The sequence below is a fragment of the Dromaius novaehollandiae genome, chromosome 4 (genome assembly GCF_036370855.1).
Source record: "Dromaius novaehollandiae isolate bDroNov1 chromosome 4, bDroNov1.hap1, whole genome shotgun sequence".
Classification (NCBI taxonomy): domain Eukaryota; kingdom Metazoa; phylum Chordata; class Aves; order Casuariiformes; family Dromaiidae; genus Dromaius; species Dromaius novaehollandiae.
The window spans coordinates 74,175,739-74,188,997 of NC_088101.1; the positions used below are offsets into that span (position 1 = coordinate 74,175,739).

A 13,259-nucleotide genomic window follows, 5' to 3' on the forward strand; every position below is an offset into this window, starting at 1 on the left:
GGGGCGAGGGGCTTTGCGCAGCCCTGGGAGGGGGCGCGGCGCTGCCCGGCCGCCGGGTCTCGGAGGCGGCGAAGCAGCGGGAGGATCCGCGAGGATCCAGGTAGATCCGGCTTTTACCTCTCGCCACGAGCCACCATCAGCAGGACCTCCGCCCTCCGCCTCCCCCCTCCCCTCCCGCCGTCCCTTCCCCCGCTCCCCGCTGCCCCTCCGCCGTGCGAGATGGATCAAGTTCGCGAGCGGTAGCCGCGCTCCCCGCCGCCGGCCGCCGCCGCGCTCGCAGGGCGGTTTCCACCGCCCGCCGCGGCGGCTTGGAGCGGCGGGGCCGGGCCGGGCCCCCGCGGCGGCGGAGCTCCCCCGGCGGCGCCGGGCGGGCGATGCGGGCGGCTGGCCCTGCGCAGGCTGCGGCGGGGCATGCGGAGGAGGCTGCGGGCGGCCATGGGGGGCGGCCACTCCCAGCGGGCGCCCGTCTTCGACGAGAACGAGGACGGTGAGTGCGGAGCTGTCCGAGGTGCCGCCGCCGCCGCCGCGCCCGGCCGCGCGCGCCCTTCCCCAGCCTCCGCGCCGCCCCGGCAGCGCCGGGCGCTGGCCGCCTCCCGCGGGGAAACCCGAGCGGACCGGCCTTTGCTTCGGGTTCAGCTCCCCGGGGAAGGAGAGGGAAATCCCACCCTTAGTCCAGGCGCCCGCGCTAACGGCGTCGGTATCCGCTCGTGTCTCAGCTAGCCCGAAGTCTGGCGCGCTGTCGCTGGGATTTCGAACACATGGCAGGTAACTTCATGCCTTTGTGCAGCGTTTAGGAAATGGATGCTCACCCTGGTCCTGTTTTCCTTCGTAGCCGACTCTTCGCCCTAATGCCCGTTCTAAATGGTGGTGTCTCTTTCAATCCGTGTCCTTCTTTCGCCACCCTTACTTTCTGAAACTTTGTTTTGCTTTGTTCTGTTACTTAAAGGTTTTCTCCTCTCCTAGATGTCATGCAAAGTGTATCCTGTGAAGTTTTGGGCAGACAGTGGAAAACTTTGTATTAAATGCTGTCATTCTTCACTATTTATGCATTTCCTTATCATTCTCATATAAATAGAACCCATTTCACTCGAGTTATGTGACTGTGTTTAAATTAAAACCATTTAGGTTTTTAAGCAAAGAGAATGCTGTCCTTTTAGGAAGCAGCAATTAGGTAGCAGTATCATCACCAGAAATGCTTTAAATGTTACACATAGGATACATCTTGTTGTGTGTCTGTACTATTTATGCTTGATTTTCAATATATTCCTTTCCCAATACATTTTATTATGAGGTGGTTGTGCCTCAACAGACTGTATCACACTGCTTTGGTTTTCTAAGGTTCGTAACAGGTCAGTAACACACATACTCTTCCCTAAACATTCAGAACACAAGGAGATATTGGTATTGTTTTGCTAAGATGGAGGAAATATACTAAACACATTTAAAGTGTATAAAAGGGTGGCTACTCATTTACTTACAGTTAAGACAACTGGCATTCTCTATTACTTGACAAAGCTTGGTGAGGTTTTGTTAACAAGGCTTCATTGTCTGCATGGAGTGTGGGACAGTTTATTTAGTATTTGATTATGTTTTGTGATGCAATAGTTGTATTTTTTCTTTAGCAATATCAAATTTCAGTCATTTACTGTAAGGCATGTTAGGTAAACAAACGAGAGAGAAAGAAACCACCCCTCAGGGTAAAATCCTAGTGGTGACCAGGTACAACTAGTCTTGTAAACCTTGAAGCTCACCAAGACTGAAAGTATGGTGTAAATTGTGTGTGGATAACTCAAAGCAAAAATTAGCCGTGCCTTTGCCTTTATGAGAGTTTTGATTGGACTCTCTTGAGTTAGCTGCTTCCAGGAATTATTACACTTTTTTTTTTTTTTTTTTTTTTTTTTTTTGCATGAGACAAAGCTGTGGTCAGTTTTTGTACAAAATGAACAAGGTTCAGTAATGAATTACTACAGAGAAGACTTCTTACCACTTTGTTCTTTTTCCCTCAGAAAAAGCATTTACGTGATGCAACCATTATTAATACCTATTTAGAAAAGCACACAGCATAAAGTATTGGTGGATTTCTATTAGATCATTACTTACTGTTTGCGTCTTTTACTCATTGAGAAAGTTCCTAACATCATCTCATATTTCTCTTAAGACATTATGCTTAATACAACCATCCAGTCCAAAAGAATTCATTGCTTTTGAAACACTAGCCTATTTTCTATGGTGCTTATAAATTATTACTTGGGATGGGATTTTCCCAAGTACATAAACAGTATAGGAAAACATCCTCTTTGAAAACTTGCCTTACAAGGTTTAACCTAAAACTAAGCTGTATTTCACATTCAAGAATCTACAAGAATAACTTCAAGAAACTACAAGAATCGCTCTTTTGCACAATAGTGGACTCAGTACAAAGTTAAAAAAAAAAACACAGTAGCAAAAGAAAGTAGATTCAATTCTTGAGATAGTATAATTTTGCTCAAGAAAGACAATACTTATCAATTCCAATACAACCAGAATAAATGAATTGTATATGGATATATAAACATAATAAAAATAAACTATTTAATGTATTTTATGTAATGTCAGAGCTGCCTTCTAAAATGAGAAAACTAAGCAAAAAACATTGTCATTTTATGTTCATACAAGTTGATGTTAAATGTGGAATAAAACATGAATTTCAGAAGAGGTTTAAAAACACTTTGTTAAATGGTTCACTGAATCAGTAACTTCCTACCTGAGTTTCAAAAAAGTATATGGAAATAGCTTGGGAGGTGCTGCCTAACAAGCCTGGAGAATATCTGCTCTAGAATTACCACTCATGCGTCCTGTTTGATGAGAATAGGTCCTGATCCATTGAGCAGACACTGATCTGTCAGGCAGAAAACTAAAATTTGTATTTAGACCTCCCACTGTGTTTGGGATAATAAAAATGATCCAGCCAGAAGCTGGAAGGCATGTTGTAAACCATGTTGTTCAGTCGCCAGTTATCACAGACAGCATATCACATCATTATAATATATTGATCTTTTTAAAGGTCATAATCCACAGCATTTTTAAAACATTTTTGTTAGAAGGATCTTCCAGAAATTCATTCTTCTAAAGTTTAGAAACATTCTGGTTTCTAGATTGAAGGTATTCTTGACCTGTTTATATAATTTGCATTTATTTCTATTTTTTGTTAGCTTAAACAGCTGTTCACCCTCCATGATGATTACTCCAGCACATTGTTAGATAGCAAAAGTTTCCCTTATCAACCTTTGTTTTGTAAGAAAAACTCTTCTAGTTTTCTTTCTGCTGCTTTCCCATTGCCTGAGTCTTTCATCTGCTTGTATTCAAAGTCATCTTGATTACACACAGCTAGCCTAAATTATACACAGTATTGCAGGCAAATTTCACCAAGACCTTTTACAGGAAATAATACTTCCTGATCTCTACTGGAAATAGCTTTCCTGGTACAGTCTATAATTACATATGCCCTTTTCATGGACATATCATACAGATAATTCATAGTCATCTTGTGATCAGTTAGCCCACCAGTCCCCCGTTCAGTAATTTCTACTGATGAGATCCAATTTACCGCAGAAATTCTTGATATTAGCTCCTATGTGCGTGACCTTGCATTTTGCACCATTGAATTTCAGACCATTTCTATTATTCATATCCTCAAGATGATCACACTCTTCTTTCCTTGTATTGTTCTGATTCTCCATTATTTTATGAATGCTTTCTAGTGTCACCACTTTCATTAGCTCAATGCCAGTTTTTGAGTCCACAGCATTATTTGTGGAAATATTCAATTGGATCATTTCCAGACCTCATCTTCTTTGCCGGTAACCCACTTCAGCTAGATATTTCCCATTTAAACATAACACTGTTTCCCAGCTTGCATTTTGTCAGCTAATCCCCACCTCAGTCGGCTTTGCCAGTGCTTTCTTATACTTTTGCTCTCCTGAAATTCAAACAAATGAAATCTGATACAACTCTACCTTCTACAAAATAAGTTTCTCATCAAGGAGAAGTATCTGGTTATTCTCACACAATTGACTTCTAGTAAACCCATGTCAATTTTTATCTTATTCTTCCAGCCTAAGTTAAAGCACAGCAACAGCTAGGAAAAGCCAGTGAGCAGAGTTGTTTGCATAAAACTTGTACTCTCGCTGAAGAAGGTCAAAGGAAAAATACATTTCATTTCTTGATTTTTATTGCTGTACAGATTGGATAGAGATAACTAGATCTGAAGTTGCAGTACCACTACCTCTACTCAGAGCTAGATGCTTTATTGCGTTAGGACTATAACTTTTTTTTCAGACATTTAATAAGTGTTTTCAAGCTAGATACTACAGCAACATCTGGTCAATCCAGTGTGAAAGTAAAAGGAAAAATTGTTTCATTTTTGTTAATACTCATGAAGCAAAAGAATTTTGACTCCATCCACCCTGAATATTTCCTGTCCTCATGAAGGAAATAAAACAACCATCCTCTCACAAACAGGTGCCTCCTGTACAAATAGCAGAACAGAAAAGGAGGACTTCTTTCCTCATGTTCAGCTGTTTGGAAATAAAAATAAGTTCACACAAATGGAAACAGAGGAGGAGAGGAGTATTCATGTCTAATAATAATAAATGTAAATATGTTATTTTTCAAATTCTTAGTAAATATTGTAAGTAACAAATAAGCCAACAATAGCCTGGTGATTGTGTAGAGTATCTTTTATGCTAGATTTGCTTGACTCTGCTCCATGAAGCCTGTAATGATATTTGACAGGCGAAAGTGAAAAAGTAGAAAAGACTCATTTAGAAAAGACTGGACTCACAAGAGAGATTACTGTTACCAAATAGTAATAACAGATATTTGTGTGTACTATAGAGGAAGATACAAAAGAAAGAACAGGAAACATATATATTAGAGGCTGGAAGCTGGACCTTTTAACTGATATGGCAGTTGCATTTGTTTTTGATGACCTGGGGCTTAAAAAGCTGGGTTTGATATAGTTCCTTTTAGAAGCAAGTGCACTACACTTTTTAAGAGCTTGTTTGTTTTTTTTATTTTACAGTAAGTGACTTTACACTTACAGCAAATTTGTGTTTCCAAAACACCTTTCCCTGAGCATCCTGAAGCCATAAAGCTTTGACATTGCTTTGCAGAGGTCAGTGTGACATGCTGTGTCTCAGTACTGTAATCCCGTAGGAGGGAAATGAGGAGAAGCAACGTGCCTTGGCTTATTTCTGCACAGGGAGTCTCTGATTCTGTATAGTACTAAGGGATCTATTTAAGTTTATGCAAGTGCTGAAGTCCCACTGCTTTGCCTGCATTGTAAGGCTTCATTCTGCTACAGTATCACAACCACGGAGCTCAGTACAAGCTTTTTGTACTAAAGAATACTGATCCACCCTCCTGGATGAAGCTTTAAATTCCAAGTTGTAATTTTAAATTTGATTTCTCTCTCTCCTCTTTAGAAAAGCCTTCAGATGACTCTCAGCTTAAAGCAAGAATTTTAAGTTGAGACTAAGGTGAGTCACAGAAAAGGTCATAATTAAATGACCATCTGTCCAGAAGAACATCTTATGCTAACAACATGCACAATAGATACAGGTCCTAACAAAAAGGGCTGCAATTAATACAGATTGGGGTAGCTAAATTCAGAATATGATGGGTAAGTTTATACAAAGTACAGTGGAAGCTGATGATCTATAGAAGTGACACAGAGAAAACTGCCATACAAGGGTTTCACTTGGAGCCACTTTACAGAAATAGTTAAATGTCAAAATGAGTCAGATGCAAAATACAGTATGCAGTGTCCAGTTATTGTCAGCGATATGGCAGTGCTCATCTGCCTTCCACAACAAAGCTATAATAGCTAATGTGTGATACAGCCACATAACAGCTGCAAGAAGCTCAAATCCTGAAGCTAATAACATATTCTTTTTGAACTAATTATTTTGTAAGAAATAGCCCTAAAGAATGGTTATGGCAAAACAAGTCAAATAGGAGCTTCTGAATCTAAATAAAGTTCCTTAGTGAAAGTAACAGGTATAGGGTGGAATTCGTATGTCAGCTGGATTTTCATCCATGCAATTTTTACAGGGTAGTTATCCCTGAAGAAAAGATGAATATTCCAATTCCATGTTAGAATGGATTAGGAAGGAATGCCACATTGTGACTTATAAATGTTCTAAGGCAGTTCTGTGTCTTAAAAAGGGATAAAACAGCTTTTTTAAGGCATTATGTTATGCTAGATAACAACTATTAGAAAGAAAGATAAAAAAATCAAGACCACTGTTCTTTTTTTATTTATGGCCATGTTGAGTTACACAATTTTATTTATCAAAGTTTAGAAGTGAATTCATCATTATGTGTAATGCAAAATGTTTCAGAAGTCGTGATACTTCTGAATGCTGTAACGCTTTGTCTTTACAAACACAGAACAAAATAGTGATCACTATTGAGCTTACGGTTGCAGCATAATATGAGTCAATAGGAAAATATGGGCGAAAAGGAGAACACAGAAGAGCAATATGACAATATCAGGCAGTCAGGCACCCACTGCCTTACTGTTGTCAAGTGTTTGCATGGCCTGTGGCAAAGCAGATTAAGAAAAGATGTTACGGCACTGCAACTGTTTTCAGTCATTATCTTCCTGACTCAGCCTCTTTAAGGTGTTGGTACGGTACACAGACAGCGTTGACCTCTTCAGACACTAAATGACAATTTTAGTGAGGGTTGATATTAGATCCCAAATTTCCCTTTTCCACAGGCAAATCTGAAGAAAAGCAGGACAAATCTGTCACTTCCATTTTAGCTTCTTGCTCCTTGTTCCCTCAAGTTAACTGCATGAGCATGCCTAAAAATGTTATGCAATCTGATTCTCTCACACTGTCAGGACTAGAACCAAACCTCTTTCAACTGGCAGCAGAAGTGTTTACCAGTTTTAATTCCACTGTCCCGAAAACCCAGATTCAAGACAACATCTGCCAGCAATGGCTTAAAGATGGGCTAGACGATTTGTCAAGATCCTTTCTAAACATGTTTTCTATGATTCCATGATTTGATTTTCTGTTTTGGTGGAAATGTTCTTGTCAGAAGCAGGACCTCTGTCTTGAATAGAAAGATACTGTATAGGTCTCTGCCTTCCAAATTTTGCACAGGTGGTTTGCATGGTAGCTACCACTGAGAGTGTCAAAGTGTCTAAAAAGTGGCTTGTTCTCCAAAAAGCGTAAGTGCTCGGAAAGCGTAACATTTAACCCACATTGTTCCAGAAGTGTTATGTAGCATGCGTGGAACTGAGGATAGGCTTTTTGAGTAATCAAGAATAAATAATTCATGGCAAGCAAGATAATCCAATCCAAGATTAGGGAGAACTCCCAATATCAAAGAAACTGGGAGAAAATGAGATTCTTATGTATATCTCAACCCCATTGCTTTTGCAATCTCTCCTTTCCACATTCATAAATTATGTCTCCCATCCCTGCTGTGAATGGCTCTTGCAGTGAAAATTTCAGGTCCTGTTCCTGTAGCTGTGCTGCTGCGGTTTTCTTTGCCAACAGAGTAGTCCTTCAGAGAGCTGTGTTCTGCCAGACTAGAGAAGCTACATGGTGTAAAAGGAAGCAAATTGGAAAATCCAGTGTACCTACACTGACTTTTTGTTGGTGGGGAGCTGGGGGTTGCTGTGGAGGAGAGAACCAGCAGCATAATAGGCTTAGGCATATGTAATGTCTATATTACAAACTTAAAGAATATCATGAGCAGCAGTTAGGAGGTAGTCTGAACATTTGAATATCTCCTTATTGACTTCTGTGCAACACTTCAGAAGAAAATTGTCTTTGGAAAACTTGCTCAGGATGTGAGATTAGTTGTTGCAGAATATCTGAAAAAAGCTTTTTTCCCCCTTTTTTACATAGATGCATTGTGTTCAAAAGTACGGGGATATTAAACTTGCTCTGTAGCGCAATATCAGCTCACTTCCAGTTGCATTCAGGAGAGCAGTCTTTCAGTTCTGCCAGGGACACCATCAGGCTGGCAACACCCGTTCTTTGCTGACATGTCCCAGAAGAACAATGAGGAACAGCCGCACCTCCACCCATCCAGCTCTAGTGTGACATCCCACAGGTCGTTAGCTGCATTTGTCATGGAAGTGAAAGAGTTCCTTGATGTGGCTGTGGGTTACAAAGCCAGCAATAACGTGGGAATGTAAGTTTTTTTGTGACTCTTAAGTAACAATTCCCTCCAGTGAAAGGAGGGAAGTTCAGCCCTGAATGAAATGCTGACCCCAGCTGAACTAGAACATGATTGACAAAATCCTAGGAAGAAAAAATAGTGAGATATGATCTTGCTACTCAAAGAAAGTAGGTCCTATCTCACCAGGACTGTCTTTATATAATCTCTTTTGAATGTGGAGTTGAGAACTAAGAACTGTGGGATTTTGCTGGCCAAGCACAAGACACTCTGCTTTCTTGTGGATTCCTCGTGAAATGGTAAGGCTGGGAAAGCAGGAGGAGGAACCCTCCTGATGCTAAGCCTAGTGGGTAGTGACTTCTGGGACCAAGCATGGGGGAGCAGAGAAGGGGGGGGGAAAGATTGTCATTTTCATTTTTGAGTTGTCACAGTATTTTGACTTCACTGGAATGAGCTAATGCTGAGATGGTGGGGAAGGTGTGGAGGAGGAAAAGTTGCCACTGAGCTCAATCAATACAAGGTAAAAAATTCCCAAGGGGATATTCAGGGAAAGCGAAGGAGAACTTCAGGCTCAGCCTGGTAGTGGAGTTCAACAGACAGTTCCTTATCATGGTAAAATATGTGAGGAGAAGAGACAAAAACGGGAATGGGTAGTGTGAATTACTCATTTAATTCATCAGAGAGATAGGGACTTTCTGGTAGAGTATGGCAGAGGGTAGAGTAGCTGTAGTAAGCAGTGTGTGCTGGGCAGTTCAGCTGATCTCTCTTGAGTTCTGCTTAATTTCATGAGTTAGTTATTAAGTCCATTACCTTAAGCCGCATTCTTACTATCCAGTGTAAGGCTATATATGAGCTTTTGCTTAATTTTCTGCCCTATTTGTTAACAGTATATACATATGTTTATGTAAGCTTCCCAACAACATGAAAAGGTAAGAGATTATTATCCTGCAAAGATCAAAACCTTATGCTAGCAAAAAACATTATTTTTCTGACTAAATCTTATTTTGAATCTCCTTAGCTTCAATGCAAATTTTTCATGTATAATACAGAATGTTTGCGGAAGCAGAATAGATTAACATTTGTGGATTTTATTCTCCTTTCGTTAAAGAAGAACAAAGATGTCTTACCTTCTGGGTTCAATCTCTAATGTATTACTTATTTTGCAGACTAATACTATCTTCAGTGTGTCTCCACTTGATGCTAGGAAGCTGCTTACTGTATAAGAAATACTTATTCATGTCATACGGTACCTGCAGATGAGTGCTGATGAGACCCAAGGTGCCCATGCCTTCCTAGTACGCAAGCAGGTTGAGTGCTACAGTATCACTCAATGTATTTATCAGGGCCTACAGCTGATTCAATTAATACTGTGTTTCATGGAACTCCTTTCGATTTCACTTTAAAGTATGCAAAATTAATGTTTCACTGGATTCCTCACTCCAAGTTCTTACTCTTCTTCTTCTTATGTTTTGGAGTATGTAGCAGATGGGCTTTTACTGCACTTTATGCAAAAAGTTATTGATAGATACTTTGTTTATCAGCAGCTAGATTGGAGAGGAAAGGATGAAGGTGTCTGTAGCTTCACAGGTGAGTACCAGCAGTCTTTCAGATTCTCTGCTTAGCAGAATCTGACAAAGAGAAGGAAATTGCAACATGTAACCTGTTTTCAGGATGTCCTTGGGAAAATCTTAATGTTACATATTGGTCTGTTCCCTTGGGCAGTCAGCTTTCACCAGAAATGTCTGGAACAAGGAACTCTAAGAGTAGGGGTGTACGTTTGTATCACAGAGGAAAGGTCTTTCTTCCCTTAATTCTTTTCCACCCAGTGACCAGCAGACTGGCTTACACTCTAAACATCTCACACTTGATCAGTTTGACCTCATCTTTAGCTTCCCTCATTTCCACATTGACTCTTATCAGCCTGCGTATTGTTATAAGTAAATCAAGCAATCCAAATGGACAGGCTAGGATTTGTGAGGCACTTAGTTTTGTTTTTAACTTCTGGAAATTTCAGCTCTGTAAAATACATTCATAAAAATAGGATAGCCTCTTTTAGAATCATTGGCTTGGCTCTAGAGGTTGCCATGTCATCTTTTTATGTTTTTCAATGTGGCATTCTTTTGTCTATCAGGAAATCTTCCTAGCAGTATGCACCAAGGAAAGCTTACTGGAGATTTCAGCTTATTGCGCTTGTATTTATTCAGTCCACCCCCCCCTTTTTTTTTTCAATTTTGCATGTGCTTATTTTCTGCTCTAAATAGTAAAAGACTCTTTCTATCTATAATCAATTTTTATTCCGCTCTCTCTCCTATTATCTCTGGCACTAGTCTTGACATGAGAGTGTCAAAGTCTATAATATTTTATTCTTAAAAATGTTCTACCCTATTTTGTGACATGCTTATTAAGCATAATATAAACATATAAAATTCTTTCATTTATTCTATAATTAATGCAATGGCATTTTCCTTTTAAATTGAATGAACCTCTCTTGGAGTATAATTACAAAGCATTATTAGATTTGGAGATGGCCTATTATACAGATTTTTAAAGCTTTAATTATAACTAAATGTAGTTGAAGAAACTGATTTTTATTTCCAAAATTTTGTATCCCTAGAAGTATTTTATTTTAGAAAAGTTATACTATCATAACATAAAAGTCCATATTTTATATTTCATTAATCCTTTTCTACTTTCTTCTATATTGAAGATATTTAGTTTGAATACTTTTCATCAAGTCTACCCTACAGCTTGGTTATCTGAGTCAAACTGAAGTATAAATTAAAACTGTTCTTTTTAGCCTCCTATCTGGCAATATTTTCATTGCTTTTGGATTTTTGTCCACTGTCTCTCTCTTTCTCCCTCTCCCTCTCTCTCTCTCATCGAAAAAAAAATTTAATTCTAGTTCTTTGAATTTTGCAAAGTTTTGGGTAAGTTCTAGAACTTTTATACTTTTTTTGATCAAAATGCCTTGTCATTTTTAATTTTGGTTAAAACTAGAAAAAGCCAAGCACTAGCTTCATGATTGCATTACTAACACTATTCTGTGTACCCCTGTTGTATTAAATAGCATCAATGTACTACACTAGATCATGCAAAAAGTAATTTCCTTCTTTTTCTTGCTTTTGCAGTGATGGTAAGGGAACACCTACTGTTCCTTATTTAAAATCCAAAAATTTGACTGAGTTAATCCCTCTGTTAGTTATTATTTCCTTATGATATTGTTCTTCCTCCCTTGCTGAGCAATGAAAACTATTCTTAGTCCCCCTGATTAGCCAGCTCCCTGGCTAACAGTTCCTCCTTTAAAGCAGAAATGTAACATAATCACAAAATCACCATCAGCCATAGATTCTGAATGTCCTACACACTTTCCTGAAACCGTCGTAAACTTCCCTCTGGATTGTCTAATAATGTTTTCACATTATGTTATGAAGACTGTATTTAGGCCTTTTGGATTTTATACACTGTCATTCCACGCTAACTGAAAGAGCTGTTTTATGTGTTAGGCTTAGATGAATCTTTCTCCAAGCTGTAAAGCCTTCAAGCTGTTTGGGGGCAACACTGCATCGCAGGCGCTATGATTTGTTACATGCAGCCTGAAGTCGAAGAACAAAAGCTATTCAAAACATCATTTCTGAGAAGTAGCAAAAAGTTCTTATTTTAAGCCCAACTAAGCCCAACTTTTTAGCCCCCAAAGTTATTATTTTAAGCCCAACTTTCAGCCCATAGCAGATATATATAGCAGCTATATAGCAGATATAGCTGTGCAATCTTAGATACAGGGTATTACTATAAAACAAAGTTAGTGTCTTCATTGAGATTGGTTTGGATAATGGAAGAAAAAGAGTAGCCAGAAGTTGTATGCAGCTTCAGGATTCCTCCCTGCCCATCCTTGACATGATTTTTCAGTAACATGTCAATTATACAATGTATATTATTTTCAACTCTCTTCCAGCCCAGTGACATGTCCTTAAGGTCTTCAGCTTAAATTTTTAGGCTAAACTATTATACTAGATTGTTTTACGGTATAAATAATAATAGATAAAATGTACCATATAAAGAGAAATACATTTTTAGTGTGAAAGTCTCAGCAAAAACTCATTGCTGAAACTCTTTGTTGCAGGATTTATTATTCTGTCAAACAAAAACGTCACTGTTAAGTGCTACAAGACTTTTCTGAAAAAGAGTCATAGACCAGAGCATTTTTTTCTGATGATCCAAAATTTCAGCAGTGCAACCCTTGTTCTCTTGGAGCTAGAGAGCTCTCCGCTGATGGATGTGAGAAGGGAAGAGCTAGAGAACAGGCTAGCTGCCCAGGTTAATTATAAACATTGGCTGTGGTTGGAGAAAGGTGTAAGTGATTCTGGTCTGCTGGCCAGTCAAGTTCTAGTTATTCCTAGGATAAAATCTTCTCTCTGAACAGCTCTTCACAAGGCTTTACTGAGAGTGAAGAGAGGTCATGTTTGTTTTTTAGAGGAGATTAAGTAGCATATAGCAGGGAAGAAATGTCATGTTGTCAGCAGTTCAGCACCAATACTGACTGCTGCCCAGATTTCAGCCCTTTGGTTCTCCCAAGTCAGGAGTCATCAGTCCATCACACAGGTGTGGAGAGAGCACAGGCACAAGTTTTAAATGTGGTGACGGAAAACCACCCTTTCACTGGGAAATGTAGCTGCTGTGTCCTACAGAGAAAAGATGCTGCTTGTGGTATCCAGTTTTATCAGTTTCCCGTGAGATGAGGACTTGAATGCTTCTCTTGGCACACAGATACAAATACACGTGTTTCAATAACTGCAGGATCAGCTCTCAGCATCGTAACCTTCCTCAGTTATGGGTATCATATACATCTTTTGATCCACAAACACATGTGGATCAATAGCATCCTAAAGCTTTGAGAGACAGTATATCCTGGATGTTGCTAAGAAACTCCTGCAAAGTTATATTCTGAGTTGAAAAAGAAAAACAGAGCCTAGCAGACCACCCCAGGAAGACTGCTGACTGCTATCATATGCAATATATTTCTTCCAGTCTCTAGTTATTTGAGCTGATTTGCAGTTCTTTTTCCTTCTATATGTGTTGAT

At 39.4% G+C, this 13,259-nt stretch overlaps 1 protein-coding gene across 6 annotated transcripts in view; it reads left to right on the plus strand.

Annotated features, from left to right (window-relative positions):
• The window catches only part of STK32B (serine/threonine kinase 32B), a 173,156-nt gene continuing 159,897 nt past the window's right edge, over window positions 1-13,259 (plus strand). The window contains exons 1-2 of one of the 6 annotated variants that reach the window (XM_064511449.1): window positions 23-100; window positions 5,466-5,519. Coding sequence is in view for 2 of the 6 variants with exons in the window: in XM_026122079.2 (XP_025977864.2) it covers window positions 412-487 (76 nt within the window). In the remaining 4 variants the exon portion in view is untranslated. Of the gene's footprint in view, window positions 101-171; window positions 488-673; window positions 766-5,465; window positions 5,520-13,259 lie in introns of those variants that run through there. The other 5 variants (XM_064511447.1, XM_026122083.2, XM_026122079.2 and 2 more) reach the window with 5 other exon arrangements.